The sequence below is a fragment of the Prosopis cineraria genome, unplaced genomic scaffold (genome assembly GCF_029017545.1).
Source record: "Prosopis cineraria cultivar Desert tree isolate PC_DT_omini unplaced genomic scaffold, ASM2901754v1 PC2, whole genome shotgun sequence".
Taxonomy (NCBI): Eukaryota; Viridiplantae; Streptophyta; class Magnoliopsida; order Fabales; family Fabaceae; genus Prosopis; species Prosopis cineraria.
Genome location: NW_026555333.1, coordinates 10,560,183 through 10,580,498, shown reverse-complemented (window position 1 = coordinate 10,580,498; position 20,316 = coordinate 10,560,183). Strand labels below are relative to the sequence as shown.

Genomic DNA, 20,316 nt, shown 5'->3' with positions numbered 1-20,316 from the left:
TTCTTGTCCCCCAGGGGCGGAGGAAAAGCAGCTATTGTCAGAATAATCGATTCACCACCTGGGAATGATTTTACCAAACTACTAAAAGTCATGGTTGACCTACTGTCATTGCCCATCTCTTTGTAGGTTCATAGCCCTCGGCTCTTTTTGACGTAGGCCCCATTCTCAGTTAGTCTAATCATCGCAGGGGAGGATGGCCTGCGATCAGAAATGTGATAGTTTACCTTTCTCCTGGGCTGTGTTCGTGCAAAACATGTAATGTAAGCATTTTGATAACTTCTGATAGACGGACGCGCAACCCACAGTCCTATTTTGTTTAAATAATGGACCAATATTACGTGAAAAAGGACTTCTTATCGTCTATCGGGAATTGGTGGAGCCTCGCCATTTTCGAAAGTATCCTTCCTATGCATGTTTGAAGTTGACGTCCCAACCAGATAGTTGTTGGGCGGGCCGGCTTACCTGCCCGTAATACCGATCTTAATCGGTCATTTATCCTCTGCTTTTACATTTCTGCCCTTCCCTTTCATTTCTCAGATCTAAGCTGAGCTCCCAATTGTTGAAATTGGTTGGTCGGGCCGAATTAACTAAGCCAAGACGTGGATAACCTGAGGATATTTAGGTAATTTTTAATAAGGATTTCCAGAAGAGGGGGGGACACATGGAGCTATATAAATGGTCCGCCTTGCTTAAAGGTTTGCTCCAATTCTCTAACAACTACTTCAAAATCCTTCCTTCTTATTTTAATCATCATGCTTAACCTACTGCTTCTAAACTTGAAAAGTTGGGAAATTATTCAGATATATACATTAGTCCCCGTCCCAGGCATTGCAGCTCTCACTCTATAGGGATGGAAAGTTCGGCTCTCCAAAAGATGGTGAAGGCCACACCATCGAAAGCTTTAGTAATAAGAATTAATTTGGTCTTCCTTGCCTTCTTTCTGATCGTCTATGCAGCCTTTCTTCTTCAGCCGTCTTCTTCAATCTACTTCGAGAATGCAGCCTCCGTCGTTAGGTGCTCCTTGCGTGAATGCCATCACAAGGTAAGGTGAGCCTGCTTTGATGGTTCTATTTTCTTACTTCGGACAACAATCACACTTTTTTTAAACGTCTCGTGGATATTCTCGTGTTATCGTGTTTCTATTTGAAAACCTTGTGGCAAAAATCCCAGAAACCTGCGCCTGATGCCTAAATCTCAAACCTTCATCTCTCTGTTCCTTCGTGTGTGTGGTAAGCACCAGAAACATGTTCTCTGACGACGAGTCATTGTGTTATGAACATTCTAGGCAGAAAACAGCATTAAAATGGAAGCCGTGTTGGAGCAGCCTCAGGTGAGTTCACGGAGGCCAAAGGGTATTGCGAGCAAGATCGAGGTGCCGAGCTTCTTTCGAGAAATGGGGAAAGGGATGAAGATTGGAATGGTGAACATGGATGAAGATGATGCGGAGGAGTGGACGTCACAGGGAGAAGTAATAAATGTGTATTTCGACAGGGTATCGCAGATGTTCAACTGGACAGATTTGTTCCCCGAATGGATAGACGAGGAAGAAGAGAGCGACGTTCCATCGTGCCCGGAGATACCGATGCCGGAGTTTGAAGCATACGAGAGCATGGACGTGATCGTGGCTAAATTGCCATGCAAGCATCCGGAAGAGGGGTGGGGAAGGGACGTGTTTCGGCTACAGGTTCATCTGATAGCAGCAAAGCTGGCGGTGAAGAAAGGGAAGAAGGACTGGGATTGGAAGACCAAAGTGGTATTGTGGAGCAAGTGCAGGCCGATGATGGAGCTGTTTCCGTGTGACGATTTGGTGACGCAGGAAGGTGAGTGGTGGTATTACGAGGCAGAGGTGAAGAGGCTGCAGAACAAAATGTCGTTGCCTGTTGGATCTTGCAAGCTGGCCCTGCCCCTCTGGGAACAAGGTAAATCTCTAATTCACCTTACCATTCTTTTTTCTCTTCTTATTTAACCTTTTCTCCATCACGAGTAAAGAAGCTCAAAAAAAAAAAAAAGGTCAAAACATTAAACAACAGTTTAAATACGCGCGCCAGGTAGGGGTCGAACCTACGACTTTCTGCTTAGGAAACAGACGCTCTATCCACTGAGCTACAGGCGCTCGGTTATGTTTGTGTCTCGTCTGCTATTAACTATAACGAGTTTTTCTGTGTCCCTTTTCCCGTTGAGAAATTGCAAAGTTTTAACCTTTTTATCTTAAAAATCAATTATGTTTTTTATATTTTGTAAGGAAAAATCTTTTATATCGTTTGCTTTAAAAATAATGGGTAGAATTTGTTTATAATTATGAGTTTTGAAAATATAATGATTTAAAAATAATTTTTTACAATTAAATTATTAAGTTGAATAGCGAATCGGACTATTTTACGACAACTATAGTCGAAGTTGACAAATCGAACTTTGTCCAACAACTATATTATTTATTCATGATAGAGCATTCTTTATTAATAAAAGGTACAATAGCAACATCATTGTAGAGCAGCCATTGATTAATAATACTAATTTTCTAGCATCATTTTGTTTGTCTACGAAGCAAGCGAAGTTAGAGTATCAGACTATTGCCCCTGTGATTGGTTTTCGTGATTCTCATGCCATATTATAAATAATTAAATATTTTTTTCGTTAAAAAATATAAAATATTTTTAATTAAATCTCATCTCTTAATAAAATAATTATTCACTTTCAAATTAATTATATCTTTTTATATTTATCTCTATTAAACATCCTATAATAAATATAAAATCATTCATCAATAAGATACTTTTAAAAAAAATAAAATGATTGTATCTCGAAAAATTAAAAATACTTTATATTTTTTAACAACTAACTTTTTAAAAAATATTTTATATTTTTTAATAAAAAAAATAAAATGTCTGCTTCATATCAACTCGGCGACGCTCTCTTATGTTTCTAGTGTCCCTTTTCACCCTTACAGTTTTAAGAAATCGTTTCCCACGTCGTCAGGAAAAACGTTTAACTTCTCTTAAATTCTGCTATTGTTGCAATATGATCTTTTTTATTTATTTTTTAAATTATATCCTTTTAGTTCTTTTATTATATCAACTATACCCAGTTTTCTATACATCATATGGACTTCAGAATTATAGATTATAACATTATTTGTTATAATTTTTTGGTAATATATTGATTTGAATTATTAGAAAATATTGAGTTGGATTAAAAATGGGGAGATAAATTAAGGAACCGATGGTGGGAGTAGATCAGCAAAGAAGATAATAAATAAAAGTATTAATGATTTATTTGCTGTTTTAAAAATGACTCAAAATATGCAATCGTTGTCAGGAATAGACGAGGTGTATGACTTATCGAAGATTCAGAAAAGCGTGGCAAGCGGAACAAGAGTGAAACGCGAGGCCTACGCCACTGTGCTTCACTCTTCTGAATCCTACGTTTGTGGAGCAATAACGCTAGCACAGAGCCTCCTTCAAACCGGAACAAAACGTGACCTTATCCTCCTCATTGACAAGTCTATATCCGATCCCAAACGCCAGGCCCTCGCGGATGCGGGTTGGAAGATCCGAATCATCACCCGGATTAGGAATCCCAGGGCCGCGAATGGCACTTACAACGAGTACAACTACAGCAAATTCCGCCTCTGGCAGCTTACCGACTACGATAAGATCATATTCATCGACTCCGATATCATCGTTCTACGCAACCTCGACATCCTCTTCCACTTTCCCCAAATGTCCGCCACCGGCAACGACCAATCCATCTTCAACTCCGGCATCATGGTCATCGAACCTTCCAATTGTACCTTCCTTGTATTGATGGACCGCCGGCACGACATCGTATCCTACAATGGAGGGGACCAAGGGTTTCTGAACGAGATCTTCGTGTGGTGGCACAGATTGCCGAGGAGGGTGAATTTCCTGAAGAATTTCTGGGCGAACACGACGTTGGAAGCGAGCGTGAAGAATGGGCTGTTCGGGGCAGATCCGCCGAGGCTGTACGCGATTCACTATCTAGGGTTGAAGCCGTGGCATTGTTACAGGGACTATGATTGTAACTGGGATGTGGAGGATCAACGGGTGTACGCGAGCGACGTGGCTCACCGGAGGTGGTGGAAGCTTTACGACGAAATGGATGAGAAGTTGCAGAGTTTCTGTAGATTGACGAGACGACGTCGGATGGAGTTGAACTGGGAAAGGAGGAAAGCTGGGAAGAAGGGATTGCCAGATGGGCACTGGAAAATCAATATTACAGATCCCAGACGAGCTGGCTCTCTTTTGATGGATTAGAGTTCTCAATTTTGTGTTCTACCACTTGTTTTCGTGCTTCACTTTCATTTGAATGGCACACAGAGAGTTGGACATCTTCCATCATTTTCATGCATAGTTTATTTATTTGTGAATAGAGGCATACCTTCAATTCTTGAACATTCCTTTCTATTTCTAACTAGAATCTTCTTGTGTATTAGGCTAATAGCGTCGCGCGGCCTGACGAAAATGACAATTTGCACCTTTTTTTATATTTTATATTGTATATTCGCAAAATAGAACATAGTTAACCTTTACGGTCAACCCTCTTCCAAACATCCCAGCCTTTCAAATAAAAAATTAAAAAAATTACATATAAATCTCATAAAATAAATTTATTTATAAATAAATTTTATGAAATTCAAAATCATAACTGATTTTGTCAAACTTAAATATAATTTAAAATTAATATAAAAATAATAATAATGTTCCTATTAAATATACATATATTGCATTAGTTAAATAATTTATATATATGAAGTTATAGTTATAAAAAATTAAAATTATAGTCGTAAATTACTAGTAAAGTAGTTGTTAATAATTAATATTAAATTTTGTTAGTGAAAAATGTTTATTTAACTATTAAATATGTAAAATTATAGTTATAAAAAATTAAAATTATAATCATAAATTGCTAATGAAATAGTTATAAATTAATTATTTAATTAATGTAATACATATTTAATGAAGTTATTATTATCTTTGTAGCCTAATTTTAAATTATACTCAAATTCCAAGGGCTTTGACTGTGGTTTTCAAATAAATAAGTCTGTTTTATGGGAGCTGTATGTAATTTTTCTTAAAAATTACTTAACTACTTCCGTTTTTTTTTTTAATCACAAAATCATGTTATCTATTTATATTTAACAATTTTTTCGTGTTTGTATATTAAAAAAAAAATTTCACGTGCGTTGTGGCTACAAAAATTGGTGAGGCTCCGTCCTTGCATTATGTTAAGTCTAAAATAAGCCATGCTTAGTTTCTTCTGTAAGAAACACGAATATAAGTTGTGGTGTTTAATTAATATAACTTGATTAAAATTAAAATGACAATTTGTCATAGTCTTGTAGGTATCATATTCAATGCTATGTTGATTGACATTGATATTAATAATTTAACAAAATTATGAACTGTAATATTGTATCATAAGAGAGGTTGGTAAAAAAATTAAAATTACGTGTATAACGACTTACAAGCATTCCAAATGAAATGAAAATAATAGAAAATTTCTTGTGAATTTTTGTGAAATTAATAAAATAAAAATGTAAAATTATTTATTGAATTTAAGAGGATTTGGAAAGAAAAAAAGATATATTTCTCATTATAACTTCTATTTTATGCTATCATAACCTAAACATTCTTAAGATGTAATTTCTAAATATTATAAAATGATTTATTAAAAATAAAACTTTAAATAATCAATATTGTATACTTTTTTGACCGGGATTTAAATTCTGATCAAGAGTTACAACATTATCACAATAATTATTGACTGTAGATTTTTATAGTTTGTGTCATGACAGAACTTTATTATGGTTATTTTCATACGATAAGAGCATGGTCATCTGTTTTCGGTTGAACATGGAAAGTACTCTGCTTTATTGTTATAAAAGAATGGAATGAAACTGAAAGCATGCAATGCCACATAACATTTTCTTTTTTTAATTCATTACACGTTAGTCGATGATTTTCATGATGGCATTCAGCTAAACTGGTAGTACATATACGCACGATGTTTGACTGATTACGCGAGGTTGGCCACCAACTTCTTCGTGCAAGTATAATTTAACAGAAGCAGGATCATTGCATGAGTCATTATTTTCAACAACCACCCTTAATCCTTTATTAGCCAGCTGGTTTTGGCTACTTAATGGACAAATTTCGTTGTTGATTAACATGTCTGGTGAGTGGTTAGTGTCTTCAATAAACATTTTTAACGTAGATTAATGAAAATTGTTGGATTGTTTTATTTGTAAAAAAAAAATATCCCAATGTTCAGATTATATCCTTATTAATTCAAAAAATATATATCAGCATGCGTTGCTCAAGTTATAAGAAAGCTATTTCTTTCTTATATCCCTGTAATTCTTGGAACTTCTTGTTTACCTTCTAGGTTACACATGCTGCAAAAGGTTATATGCAACCTTATTTTAGTATTTTAATATAATTTGCTTTTTGCCAAAAAAATATAAGAAATCTATTAAAATTATGAATAAAAAATGAAACATCACTTGATGATATGTTGGACCTAGACACATTATAATTTAAACCTTTTTTTTTTTTTTTAGAAATCACCTCATACAAGAGACCGAAGGCACCGGCAGTACTAAAATCCCAGAATTTTCAAATGATTGGGTTGAATGAAAGAATTCACGAGAGAGAATAAATTGACCAATACAACGATGGTTGAGCAACCCCCTTGGACAGGTGCACCTGCTCGATCAACGAACCTTCATATGATAATCGTTGCTTGTCACTATTATGTTTATCATTTGATTTTACACTTCATCTTAGCCAAAAAGCCAAGAAATATATTTTTATCATTTGATTTTGATACTGCCAAGTGCCAACACTTATGACATAAAAAAATAGAAAAAAAAAAATACGACGATTCTATTTTTATTACAAGATTAGTTTTTTCATTACAATTACAGTTTCTTCCTCGATTTGAGGACATTTCACCAACTTCATAATTTATATCGTAAACTGGGCCACGTGACAAGCCGGCCTATCGTTCAACTTAATCGGGCTTCAACAATAAACTTACGACTTCATGCCAGTGTACAAGAGGCCAGTCCAAATATGGGTTGTCCAGTGAAGATTTCAGAACTCTGAATTGGGAAGGCATGCTTGTTGTTTAGTTCCACTAACTGTGGTTTCGTTCAAACTAAACCCACTGTTATCCATTTTTATTTTTTAAGGATAGATGCCTCTTCTCATATGGTCAGACTCAGACCACCATGTCAAAGAGAAGAGGGAGATTGGGAAAAAAAAAAAAAACATGTCCTAGCTCCCACTTGTTCATCCATGAAGAAACCACTTGAAATACGTCACCGGAGTCCAAGAAGGCGATTCATATGATATAATTCACAAGTTAGTGTCCACATCAAATATCTACTTATTATTTTCTTCTATCATAAAAACAACCAAATCAGGTTAGACTCTTCGGTGTCTCGAGTGTTATTTCTTTTTCCTTTTCTTTCTCTGGGCTAAGTGCGGTGTTTCGAGGATTATTCCATTCCTCCCCCTTTTTTTGCTTTTTTAACTTAAGGTTCACTTAACCCCAACAAAAAGCGATCCCTTCCAAAAGCCGAAGTATAAGGAAAATATTTGATGCTGAGGTGGCAAAAACAAAAAGGAAACATGTAGCATACTCTGCTTTAGGGTGGATGGTGGTGCGCGGCACGCTTGAAATAATGAGTGAAAAATACAAAAGGGGGATAGAAATGAAAACACAGAGAGGACTGAGGAGGGGTCCCATTGAATTGTTTTTGACTCCACTCATGGTCCCCATCGCTCCTACACAAAATTGTAATCCTCTCATCTACTGATTGGACGGTCGTTCCACTGCCAAGTGGTTCCCCCTCCACAGCACAAAAATGACAAATGGAAGTATGGTCGTTTTGGTCATTTAACATCCAACGAATTAGCGGTTGCGCTGTAGCATAGCAACAATTTGGCAAATTTTCAGCCAAAAAAGATAAAAAAAAGTTAATAATTTTTTTTCTAAAATATGATATTATCGTCAATGGTATGATATCGTCCCGAATTTAAAATATTTATCGTCAAAATTTGAGATTGTGACAGTAATGGTATTTTTTTTTTTTCAATTATAATTAGCAAACTCAATTGACATTTACTCTTACACAGTAAAATTTTTGAAAAAATATTTCATTTTTTTATTATAATACAAATACATTAATTTTCTAGCTCCCGTGACACGTGGAAGGCGAGTCCCTGCCCTGGTAGGGTAACCTTTTTGACTTTTTCGCCCAAAATAAGGAGTGGCGGTGACTTTTAAATGACGACCCTCAGGATCACGCTCCTCCGGAGTCTAGAGAGTGAGACTGTCTTGCTTTTGAAGCTGGGTTTAAGGGTGAATCAATAAACATGCTTTTATAAATCAAGATATAAATATGGGAATGCATTGACGTGGCCATCACTGTTACCGACCACCTTGTATATTTTTGTAATCTCACATGACATGCTGTCATCGACTCTGAGAAGAAAAGCAAAAGACCAGAAACTACTAAATTATAAAAGAATAAAGGCTCGGCCGCCTCCACAAGGAAAGCACAGCAACCAAGCTGTGATTTTGGAGTCAACACAACTTTTGTCCCTTGTTTTTGGTTAAATTACCCCTCCCCCCGAAATTTCCCTCTATTTTCAAAGTCTCCCCCATACTATGCCTTATCAGTCTGACTCCAGTACTCCAGTGTCCTGTTCTTCTTTAAAAAAAAAAAAAAAATTTGAAACAGGTCATCAGGGATGAATCCACGGTGGCAAGTACTACAAAGTTTCTATTAAAAAGTTTTATTTTTTGTTTGTAAAATATGTTCAAATTAATGTTGGCCCTCCCTTGAATGAATTTCTATTTCTAGATCCATCCCTTCAATTTATACATAGTTCATCGTTTTATAAATAATGTGATCTTTTATAAATTTGACATTATATTGATTTTAATTTTTTTTACTAAAATATTTTTCGTTGACTTTAATATAGTTTGAATTTTCATTTAAGAATTAAAAACCATGCAGTTTGCGAGAGTCTATACATTTCCATTTTTATCATTCTACTTGGTCATATTATATTTAAATGAGTCGGAAAAAAAAAAAGCTTTTTACTTTCATTCAACTTAACTAGCTTTAAGCTGATCATTATTTATTAACTATTAATAAGAGAAGTATCAATTGTAGCAAATCAGAATTTTTAATTTTGTATTTTGTTCTGGAGATTTGATTTGCCTATGAGTTCTCTTTTCACATTGTGTTAAGTATAAATTTGACCCCAGATGAAAGAGTTGTTAATGATCACATCTACTTGCTTGAGTTGATCACAATGATGGGATGTGAATAGAAAATTATGTATTTATATCAATAGAAAAACAGCATAGTTTAAATTTTAAGACAAGAGTGTCTATTTTTCAAAAATAAGGCTGTACTTACTGTATAAGTTTGCAAAATTTCAGGGAACAAAGCGGCAATTTGCTCATTAGTTTTATCTAGGATTCCCATAAGCTGAGTTATGACATGTTGGTTAAAAAAAAAAAGGCTGAGTTATGACATGAATCGTGGTCACCGTTCATGTAAATGCGGGCGTCTTACTACAAACATGACAGTAATTAGGACAGGATAGGTGGAAAATTCAACAAAATGATTGGGACCTAAGAAAATATAAAAAATATATGTATTTCCCCCCCAAAAAAAAAAAAATCTAGGCGTTGAAAGAGAGAATGGGCGAGCGCGCAGATGGATCTAGTCTGTGTGATGAGGTAGGCTTCACTATATGTGCACCTTCCCCTTTTTTCTCGATTCTATTCTTAGCTGCAACTTTTCCACCTTAATTGTTTTTGTTGAATCTAATTTCGAATTTTCATGGTATTTCCGCTTCAATTTTCAGAGGTCGCTAATCTCTGCTAAGTTTCAATCATCTTATTCGTCTCTGCTAAATCTGGGTACGTTCTTTGATTTCTTTTTTCCTCTTTCTTAGACTTTCTTTTCCCCTTTTCCACGCACCTGGTTACTTCATCCGTTTTGTCTTGATTCTTCTTGGGTAATCAGTGGGTTCATTCTTCGTTGTAGCTGGAAATTTGAGCTTTGGCTATTTTCCTTATTCAGGAAAAGTGACTCTTATAAGTTGAATTACTGTTAACTGGAGCAGGATATAATATATTTCGCTTCTGGTCTTACGATTGTTTGAAATTATAGAAAAGAAGACAGAGCTTGCTTGGGAGGTAGTGGCTCTGCTGTAAGTAGAGGTTCCATAAAATTGTTGTTTCTGTTTTAGTTTCCTCCCTCGGTTTACAAATATCAGTAGAATTTTTGACATGCTAGTTCTAGATTGGGGATGCTCTGTTCCGTAACATGTTTGTCCAGAGTGCGCTTACATAACCTTTCTTGTTGACAAGTTAAAACTGACATTTTTGCTTTTCAAAAGGTTAGCCAATACAGATGGTGGACGATATTGGTCTAATCTGTTTTTTCAATTAAAAAAAAAGGCCTCAAAGTCCGAAACTTGGTTTCAATACCATTTTCCTTACCTGTCCGACAGAGATGAATAGAAGAAACAACTTTAATGATATGTGAAGATATTCTGTGCCTAATCCTGGGGAGTAGTAATCCCTCTTAATTTTTAAATAATTCATGGCAATTTTTTTTTTATTTCTAGTTATAGTTCTAATATGGTATAACTTAATTGCTGAAGCAGTTACAAAACTTCATTGTTTATGCTTTCATTTTTCACTGATTCCGTTCATCAATTGGATTTCAGGTACTTGCTTGGCACTCTGAACTGCTTTTTTGAATGGAGGATGCTGAAGAGAGGCCATCTCTCCCTGAATTGTCTTTAAAAAGTGCTGAACAGATATCGTTGGCAGATCTGCCTAAAGAAAATAATGAAGCAATAAGCTTGATTGATAATCATTCTCAAGTTGAAACTCCAATCAACTCACTCGGTGATGAAAAGGGGGAGCCAGGGAGTCATTTGCCAGTGTCTGAATCTTCTAAATTAGCAACTCCACAAGATGCGTGTGAATGTCAGACTATAGGAAAAGATGGAATTCTTCCCGTGGATGATTCAACGTCAACCTCAAATAGTGATGGAAAAGAGGAATCTAGGAGTGAATTCTCTATTTTAGCTAGGCCACCAGATGCTTCTGATGGTCAAACTGTCGGACGAGATGGAATCTTTCCTGAAATTGATTCAGCTTCAATCTCAATCAGCAATGGGGATAAGGAATCCCAGACTCATTTGCCAGTGACTGAATTCTCCAAATTAGCAACACCACCAGATGATTTTGACAGTCAAACTGTAGGACAAGATGAAGCAGCTTCAACCTTGATCAGTAATGGAAGAGAGGAATCTGGGGCTAGTTTGCTGGTTACTAAACTCTCAGAATTTGCTGCACCACAAATTGCTTCTGATGGTCAAACTATGGGACAACATGAAATTCTTCCTGTAGATGGTTCAGCTTCAAAATCAAATGGTATGGGTGGCATGACTGAAACAAGCAACGATGGGACTGTGATTCAAAATTCTAAACCAGAACCTGTAGAGAATATTTCTCACTTGCAGGAACCCCAGGATGGCTGTTCGACTGTCTCTGTTGACGCTGATGTTGATAGTCAGATTATCCACTCAGCTTCTGCTGCTGCTTATGCTGTGCAGCCCAGTGCTAAAAGAGGCCTTATTGATACAGCAGCCCCATTTGAATCTGTCAAGGAAGCTGTTTCCAAGTTTGGAGGAATTGTGGATTGGAAGGCTCATAGAATCCAGACTGTGGAGGCATGTCTGTTACCCTGTTTTACCATTATTTGCATGCTTTCAATAATCAATTATCTTAATAATTTTTCTTCAATTCATGTTTTGCATTAAAATTCATTCACCAATGCTATTTCTACTTGATCTTGTAAATAATCTTTTGGCCATTTTACTTACTTTTTTCTAAGAAAATCCAAGTATCCATTACAAGATAGCTAAAAGTTAAAGGCCTTGCATGCTATGAGAGGAAAATATGATATTCAAAGTTGTTCAATACCATTTTAATTATTAGCCTCAATCGTGATAGTTAAATGAACGCTAGTGATTAAGTGTCATCTAGATGCCTCGTTTCAAGGGGAATTAATTATTTATGCCCCTACTGGTTTTGAATTGTATACGGCTGGTAAATGCTTTGGATTAAATTAATGCCAATTGCAGTACTTGCTATTAGATATAATAATATGTGCTCTGCAATCTGCATTATGATTTCCTTGTTTATCAAGTATATTTAGACAACTATGAATCGTCATGTGTATATCTTCCTTTTTTCTTTTCTGGGCATGTTTTATCCATGTTTGCAAAGTTGTCGCCTCTGATATCTTGCACTGATTTTATTTGCATAGCCAAATGGAAAAATTTTGAATTCCTAGCTTGCTGCCCTTCGTATTTATGATATCTGACTCTTTACCAGAAATATGAACTTTGCCTGCCGGAGCCCCTATTAATTTATTTTAGTTTTGAATATTGAATATACAGAGACGTAAGCTTGTTGAACAAGAACTTGAAAAGGCTTATGAGGAGATCCCCGAGCTCAGAAAACAGTCGGAGGCTGCTGGAAGAACAAAAACACAAGTACTGATGGAGTTGGACAGCGCTAAGAGACTAATAGAAGAACTAAAACTCAACCTGGAGAGGGCACAAACAGAAGAGCATCAGGCACGACAAGATTCAGAACTTGCAAAGCTTAGAGTGGAAGAGATGGAGCAGGGTATTGCAGATGAATCTAGCATTGCAGCCAAGGCACAGCTTGAGGTTGCTAAAACTAGGCATGCAGCTGCTATTTCAGACCTACAATCTGTCAAAGAGGAGCTGGATGAGCTGCATAAGGAATATGCTTCGTTAGTGACTGAAAAGGATGTGGCTATTAAGAAGGCTGAAGAGGCTGTTGCTGAATCTAAGGACGTAGAGAAGACAGTGGAGGATTTAACTATTGAGCTGATTGCCACAAAGGAGTCATTGGAGTCTGCTCATGCAGCACACTTGGAAGCAGAGGAACAAAGAATAGGAACAGTCATGGCTAGAGATCAAGATTCTCTCAATTGGGAAAAAGAACTCAAACAGGCAGAAGAGGAACTCCAAAGACTAAACCAGCAAATTTTGTCTGCTAAGGATCTGAAATCTAAACTGGACACTGCCTCTGCTTTGCTTCTTGATTTGAAAGCTGAACTAGCTGCATACATGGAAACAAAATTAAAGCAGGAAGGCAGTGAAGAAGGAATCTCAAAGGGAGACCTAGAGGAACCAGAGAACAAGAATCACGCTGAGATACAAGCAGCAGTAGCATTGGCAAAAAAGGAACTCGAGGAAGTAAAGGTCAACATAGAGAAAGCAACTGCTGAGGTTAATTGCTTGAAAGTGGCTGCCACATCATTAAAATCAGAACTTGAACAAGAGAAATCAGATCTTGCCAACATTGGGCAAAGAGAGGGGATGGCCTCCATTGCAGTTGCATCTCTCAAGGCTGAACTGGACAAGACTAGATCAGAAATAGCTTTGACCCAGATGAAAGAGAAAGAAGCCAGGGAGAGAATGATAGAGCTTCCCAAAAAACTACAACGAGCAGCTGAAGAAGCTAATCAGGCCAACTTGCTTGCCGAAGCAGCTCGTGAAGAGCTTCGGAAAGTGAAGGAGGAGGCAGAACAAGCCAAGGCTGGAGCAACTACCGTGGAAAGTAGATTACTTGCAGCTCAAAAGGAGATAGAGGCTGCTAGGGCTTCTGAAAGGTTGGCAATAGCAGCAATTAAAGCATTGCAAGAGAGTGAATCAGCTAGAACCGGCAATGAATCAGATTCAGTTGCTGGTGTGACACTTTCCTTAGAAGAGTACTATGAGCTTAGCAGACGGGCCCATGATGCAGAAGAGCAAGCCAATACGAGGATTGCAGATGCTAATTCTCAAATTGCGATAGCTAGGGAGTCTGAATTGAAAACCTTGGAAAAATTGGATGAAGCCAATAAGGAGATGCTTGCCGGAAGGGAATCTTTGAAGATAGCAATGGGTAAAGCTGAGAAAGCAAAGGAAGGGAAATTAGGTGTAGAACAAGAACTAAGAAAGTGGAGGGCTGAACATGAGCAACGAAGAAAGGCTGGTGAATTTGACCAAGGAGTTGTAAACCAGAATAAAAGCCCAAGAGCTAGTATGGAGGGCAATAAGGAAGCAAATAACTTGCACCGAGCTCCCAGTTCAGATAATCCGGGACATTACTTGTCAAGCCCAAATGATTACATGAATGCAAACAACGCTGAAAATGGATCATTCCCAGATACAAGAGTTGGAAAGAAGAAAAAGAAATCAATTTTCCCACGTGTTTTTATGCTCTTTGCCAGGAGGAAATCACAGACGACCAAGTCAGGGTAATCCCTAATTGAAATCTTGCGCGGTCACCTTTCAGTTTTCTTACATATCAGCCTTCTGGAGGTCTTGGAGTGTCCTAGAATTGCCGAGACTTCTTAAATTATGTCGAACCTGTATATTTTTTGTGATTATTGTATGTTTGGTTGATTGGTTTATGGTCCGTCTCAGTGAAAGAATCTATGAATGGTCTCGCTTTGGCGGTTCTTTATAAGGACATACGCCATTCTTGGTAAAAAAGAGAGAATAAGATGGATCTGATTTGTGTATAGGCGCTTTTGATATGCTGAATTTTGCTTTTGTAAAGTTGTGTGAGATTTGGTGTAACGAACGAGGTTTTCTTCTGTGGCTAATCTAGAAATTGGAGCTCAATTTATTTACGGGTCCAATTTCTTTGAATGGCATGGTGTGTGCATGGTGGGAAACTGTCAAACTGGTAAAGTGAAAGTGATGTGAATTAAGACTATCTTCGATGGCAAGAACCGTTGAAAATTTTTATTCTATTGTGTGTATCACATTAAATATCATACTTCGATGAATGTATTAAAAACCTGTTATACAATTCACCATTCTTCAGTATACTGGTAGTTGACTGGCTGAGGACGAATGAATAATTTCTTTTCATAATTTATTCAATTCGTGATGTTACGCACAGCAGAGAAGAGCACCCCCTTAACTAGAGCTGCCAAGGGTCTGAACAATAGTTTTGTGCCACGGATTGGAAAGATGTTCCACAAGGTTATCAATTGGTCCAACATGAGTTACTGAAGCTTGCACGAAGATCCCAAGCATTGCTACCATTGCAAGTCTCCCTGAAAGTACGAGTTGCCGGTATGGAATTAAGCCTCCAAGTGTATATTAAATTACGAAAAGGGGGGAAAATGGCCAGTCTAAAAGGATACATATGCAAAGAATTGAGAAAAGCGTACCGTTCTTAATCTCTTTAAGTTTCCATTCATGAGCGTTTTTTATATCCTTCGCTAGGCCGAGAGGATTTAGCAAAGGACCGCCAGGATACCTGGTTTGTTGAAACATAAACCATCAACCTCAACCTCAACCTCGTGTCCACTATGGTGTGTGCAAAGAGACCCCACCAATTCATGCTCAGTACAATTAGGGAACACACTCACGAAATCAAAATTGGAAAAAGAGATTATTAGATAACGATGGAGCAGAAGTTTCAATTTATCAAGTATACCCTGGTTCTAAACCTTCAAATGCAGCTTCCAGTCCAAAGAAGGATCCCTCTTTAGCTTGAGATCCCGGACTTACGAAATCCATATACCGTTTTGTTTCAACAAAGCTGCGCAGGAAAAGATGATTAATTGATCCATTATCCGAAGCAGGAAAAAATATATATAAGCCCCCAATTTTTTTCTCGCGTAAATGGTCGAGGAATAAAATTCTACCCCATCAAAAATAGCTGGATAATAAGAAGGGTCTTTGCATCAGCAAAATATTTTTCTGCACCAGCCTCATACCAAACTGGTATGGTTTTAAGTCCTGCAAAACGAAGTGTCTGCACAGCAGAGTTAGAGATTGTAGGAAGAACATAAATTACCATTGCAATTATAGGTAGAGAGTAAGAACTTGATAATAAATAATTAATAATAAATTATGAATTCTTTCAAAGCAAAAAAATTTTGAAAAATAAAACCAAAACTCTGAAAAGAAAAATAAATATTGGAGTGACGTGAATGCGACTCACATCTGTCAGCAGAATTCCAGAGACCCCAATCATTGCAAAGCGAGCATGAACCAGCTCTGCTTGCACATACCACCTCAAGCTTGCCGGGTCTTCTCCAAGTCCAAGTGGATCGAATCCAAAATCTCCAGCCAGACTGTAAAACACACCATGATGTTTCGAAAAATCATGTGGAAGCAGATTATGGAGAACAAGATCAATTAGAACCGTTAGAGCAGAAAGGTTGAAGGGCTCACGTTCCATCAAGATAAGGAGGAGGATCAAGCCCTGGGAGCCACGTAGGTCGCTGTTGAGCTGCAATACGGGTTCGCCTACAAGGCTTTGTAATCTCTGCACCAGCAAGCCCAAGCCACGAGGATGTGCCACCTCCTGGACATTTATTAAAGCTATCATTTTTAAATAAAGAGCATGGCTGCAAAGGGAAGCTTCTTCCTGTTGCTAAGGCCATTCTTCTTTATCTTCTCGTTCTCCAGGACGTGAAATTGAGCGCTCAAAAATCAAAATTCCCACTTTCACCACCACAGATGCCGCATATCATAGGCATTTGTATTTGTCAGTTAAAAAAAAAATAAAAGAAAACAAAAACCATGGCCCCACTTATCCACGGACATTGGACAAACGGATAAGCAATGTTTGCTTCTAAGGCCTGGGCTTGGCCACGCCGACTCATTCAGAACCAACTTTATGGGCTCCAAGTTTCCAGTAAAGTCTGAAGTTACTTCCATATATTCCATGATCAACTGAGAAATAAGTTAGAAAACCGTAAGCTCAGAACTATTTTTGCACTTTGGTTCCTCACCTATTTGTGGTTATTCATCGTACCTCATGACTCATGAGTTCGATTCTTAGTGATCAAATCAATTCAGTGTACGAACAGAGGCAGAGAAAGAAATCCCTCCCGCTACACTGCAGAAGTTCAACTTAACCAAGAGATTAGTAACAAGGAAAATGAAAGATCGAGAAGAAACAAATGAGATTACTGAGATTCCAGCTTCCAGGTCCAGCTAACATTACAAATTAAGAGAATTGAGAAGTGAATACACTGGTACAACTTGACAACAACTACATCTAATTTCCCATTCAAACATCATACATACAATTGCGAAGTACGAAATGAAACGTTTGAAAAACTAGAATGTTTATGTCATTGATAAAGCTACAAAACAGGCTGACTATCAAAACAAAACGCGTATCAAGGGTATCATCGCCTGCTGGATATGCTGAGTGAGCTAACTTTCATTGGGGTTGCAATAACCAGCGGAGCCTCAGGAGAATCAGTGACCGCAAACTTGTCATGCATGAAACGGCTATCAACGATGGAATCTTCCTTAAGGATAATCTTGTAGCAATAACAGCTCTTTAGACCCTGCCGATTACGGTAGCATTCATGAGAACCATCCTTGACTTGTTGGAAGTTCCATATCACACTGAACTTCCCCACTGTGGCCACAATATGGCGCTCCTGCTTTCCATTCTCTGTGACCTGAATAACCAAGGAGATTAACACATCAATATATACGTACATGCCCATAGAAATTCAACTGACATGTAATAGAATCCTACAACTCATGCATCTCAAAAGATTAACGGGAGAAAATTAGGAGCCAACTTTTTCAATGCCAAAAAAAAAAAATAAGCAGAGTAGCAAATTACTACGATTGGAAGCAAGAATTGTCTCTTGAAGATAAAACCACGCAGTTTCAACGGCCAAGTGGAGTGATTAATTACCATACCGGTCAGACTAGGTTATCTGCCCGCGAAAGTAAGCATGAACAACGAGCGGGGAAAAGTAACAATCAGAAGAAAACATAAGCGATAGAATTCCAAATTTCATACTGTTGGAAGTTCCTATATGACTCTTGGCAAAAACAGGAAAAGAAAAGGGTTGCATGCAAAACGGCCTAAGCACCAATCAGTGTAACATCCAAAGATGTAGCATGATTTCAATTGACTAAGCAGTTTCATTAATTATCGGCATAGGTAAGTCTAAACTTTTCCATCGACCAGGTAAACATCGACGCAGCGCAAGGTTGAATGACAGTTGGACATGAAGAATAAACTAGCATTTCCAGTTCAAGAAACACAAGACGGCAATTCAAGATTGAAGAATTTACTATTCCTAACACGGGATATATTATATCATAATAATAATTTAGCAGTGACAGAAAGAACAGTTTGCCCTTCCTTACCCATGAAAACTGAGCGTTGCGGAACTTATTATTTGTTCCAGCTAAATGTGAATCCAGAGGAGTCAGCTTCAGCAATCTTGGAGCGGCGATCCTATTTCCCATGCGTCCGCTGAAACCAGTTTTTGTCTTCCCGTCTTTGTCAGTGAAAAGAGTACAAATAAGGATCAAATAGGTGTCGGTTGTACCCACAACCCACTTCCCATCGAATGTTACATCCACATGTGTAATGGGTGAACCAAGGCCGGGAAAAGCTGTTTTGGCTTGTCTCATAGAATTGATTGAATACAAACGGATCTTCCCATCAAGAGATCCTACAACGATGGAACCATCACCAGTAGTGGCAAAGCATTGAAAGTTGGTTCCCCGTGAGAACTGATGCCCCTGGGTCCAATTTAAAACAGGGGTATTAGAGTTAGCCAGATCCTGAACAACTCCATGGCGGTCACGCATATCCCACCTACAAAGCCTATTGTCATCCAATCCCAGAAAAGTAGACCCTGAAGGATCCAACTGAGCTCCCTTGCTATCATTGACGATATCTCTCATTGTAATGTCAACCCCGTCCTTTCCAAACTTCCACTCTGTCACAATTTTCCCTGTCTCAATATCAAGCTGGTGAAGGTTGGTTGAATGAGGCTTCCCAGATCCAACTGGACTCATGAGGAGCATGTTAGTCTCGGCCTTCATCAGAAGAGTCTTTTTGGGCGTAGCATGTGCTAAAGATGAACCGCTACTTTGATATCCACTGCCAAAATTCACAAAAGCACCTTTTCCATGAATTCCATGAGCAAAATTCTTCACAACCTGAATGCCAGAATCACCAACCAAAAAACTGTTGTCCAATGCACCCAACGCCAAGCTCTGTATCCCACTATTTGCTGCTTCCTCAAACTCCTCCATCAAGTCTTGGTTTGCTCTACTTGGCGATGCAGAACCAGGGCTTTTGGAAAAGCTATCTTCAGCATCTTCCCACATAGAATCGTCAGCAGCCTCTGGTTTGGCCCATCCAATAAAATCCTTGCCATAAATCTTAAGCTTGCTTTCTTCCGTTGCCTCCACGCGATACGTGTTCTCGAACAAACAGTTCTCGAACTGAGCGACAAACGCCTTGTAATCTTCTTCGGAAAAGAATTTCATGGCCCAAACCCCCCGAGCAACGAAGTCAGCGCGATGCTGGTCCCCGAAAGTTTTCAATTGCATCTCGGTATCCACCTTCACTCGAATTTTTGAACCAACCTTCAAAACCCACCACGAGTCTCCTGCCTCGTCACCTTCATCTTCATCAATGCCTTCATCGCCATTGTCAACACTGGAGGTCCTAACAAAAGAGTAAGCAGTGAGTTTTTCAGAAGTTACCCATTTAGCCTTCGGGGTGGTTCCCCCGACGTGAAGGTAGAGCTTGACGGCATTCTTCAGATTAGGATTCTGGGAAGATGAGTATTTGAGTTTCAAGGCCTTAAGCTTGGCCTCCACGTCATCGAGTGATGACGGGGTGACAATTCTCCGGTCTGCGGAATTTTTGTGCTCTTCCTCGGCATCTTGGTAGCTTGCTTCTCCATCGCTGTGGTTCGGAGAATCATTGTCTTCGTCGGAGTCGGAGATTTCTAAATCTTCACGACTATGAGACCCACCCATGTTTGCTACTTCGGATCGAAGAGCGGACGATTAGAAGATCCGAAGGATTGGATCTGAGGATTGGACTTTGGAGATAGAAGTGGGAGAACGCGTTGAGCGCGAGTTCGAAATTTGAAATCGGCGGATTTTGAAATGGGATTATAGTAGGGGAGACAGGGCAAGTTGGAAACCCCAACGGATTCACCGGCAACCCGGAATGACCGGTTCGTTACCCGCAGCCCACCAATGCGCTGGCTTTCTCACTGCTCTGGGTTCGATGAAATTGCTGTTGCTTCTGTTCACATCCCTCTCAAATCTTTTGTATGGACATGTCCAATGGATCAAGATTATGCTTGCTCCGTGAATGCTATTTCCTAATTGTTCTCCAAGACATTGCAGCAGTTTA

General features: G+C 38.3%; 4 protein-coding genes and 1 non-coding gene across 7 annotated transcripts; 2 read left to right on the top strand and 3 right to left on the bottom strand.

Moving 5' to 3' along the window:
• The first annotated feature begins 107 nt into the window (after window positions 1–107).
• On the top strand, window positions 108–4,504 carry LOC129302265 (UDP-glucuronate:xylan alpha-glucuronosyltransferase 2). Of its 2 annotated transcripts, XM_054941018.1 has the most exons (4): window positions 108–695; window positions 801–1,042; window positions 1,286–1,919; window positions 3,316–4,504. In XM_054941018.1, the coding sequence occupies exons 1-4, from the start codon at window positions 662–664 to the stop codon at window positions 4,272–4,274; spliced, it is 1,869 nt and encodes a 622-aa protein (XP_054796993.1). In that variant the 5' UTR covers window positions 108–661; the 3' UTR covers window positions 4,275–4,504. The 2 variants fall into 2 exon arrangements, with proteins under 2 accessions (XP_054796993.1, XP_054796994.1); XM_054941019.1 differs by lacking the exon at window positions 108–695 and having other exon boundaries at window positions 894–1,047.
• TRNAR-CCU (transfer RNA arginine (anticodon CCU)) lies at window positions 2,041–2,113 on the bottom strand. Its single transcript has one exon. It is a non-coding gene; the product is annotated as a tRNA-Arg (tRNA).
• A 5,179-nt stretch (window positions 4,505–9,683) lies between the features above and the next one.
• Window positions 9,684–14,801, top strand: LOC129302263 (protein WEAK CHLOROPLAST MOVEMENT UNDER BLUE LIGHT 1-like). 2 transcript variants are annotated; one of them, XM_054941016.1, is made up of 4 exons: window positions 9,684–9,783; window positions 9,912–9,966; window positions 10,782–11,795; window positions 12,528–14,801. In XM_054941016.1, the coding sequence occupies exons 3-4, from the start codon at window positions 10,815–10,817 to the stop codon at window positions 14,406–14,408; spliced, it is 2,862 nt and encodes a 953-aa protein (XP_054796991.1). In that variant the 5' UTR covers window positions 9,684–9,783; window positions 9,912–9,966; window positions 10,782–10,814; the 3' UTR covers window positions 14,409–14,801. The 2 variants fall into 2 exon arrangements, with proteins under 2 accessions (XP_054796991.1, XP_054796990.1); XM_054941015.1 differs by lacking the exon at window positions 9,684–9,783 and having other exon boundaries at window positions 9,812–9,966.
• A 74-nt stretch (window positions 14,802–14,875) lies between these two features.
• On the bottom strand, window positions 14,876–16,635 carry LOC129302268 (photosystem I chlorophyll a/b-binding protein 5, chloroplastic). Its single transcript, XM_054941022.1, has 6 exons — window positions 16,344–16,635; window positions 16,111–16,243; window positions 15,812–15,921; window positions 15,601–15,705; window positions 15,332–15,420; window positions 14,876–15,214 (listed from the first exon to the last, which is right to left on the bottom strand). The coding sequence occupies exons 1-6, from the start codon at window positions 16,553–16,555 to the stop codon at window positions 15,075–15,077; spliced, it is 789 nt and encodes a 262-aa protein (XP_054796997.1). The 5' UTR covers window positions 16,556–16,635; the 3' UTR covers window positions 14,876–15,074.
• A 421-nt stretch (window positions 16,636–17,056) lies between these two features.
• Window positions 17,057–20,085, bottom strand: LOC129302264 (protein CYPRO4). Its single transcript, XM_054941017.1, has 2 exons — window positions 18,297–20,085; window positions 17,057–17,590 (listed from the first exon to the last, which is right to left on the bottom strand). The coding sequence occupies exons 1-2, from the start codon at window positions 19,929–19,931 to the stop codon at window positions 17,309–17,311; spliced, it is 1,917 nt and encodes a 638-aa protein (XP_054796992.1). The 5' UTR covers window positions 19,932–20,085; the 3' UTR covers window positions 17,057–17,308.
• Between the last annotated feature and the right edge of the window lie 231 nt (window positions 20,086–20,316).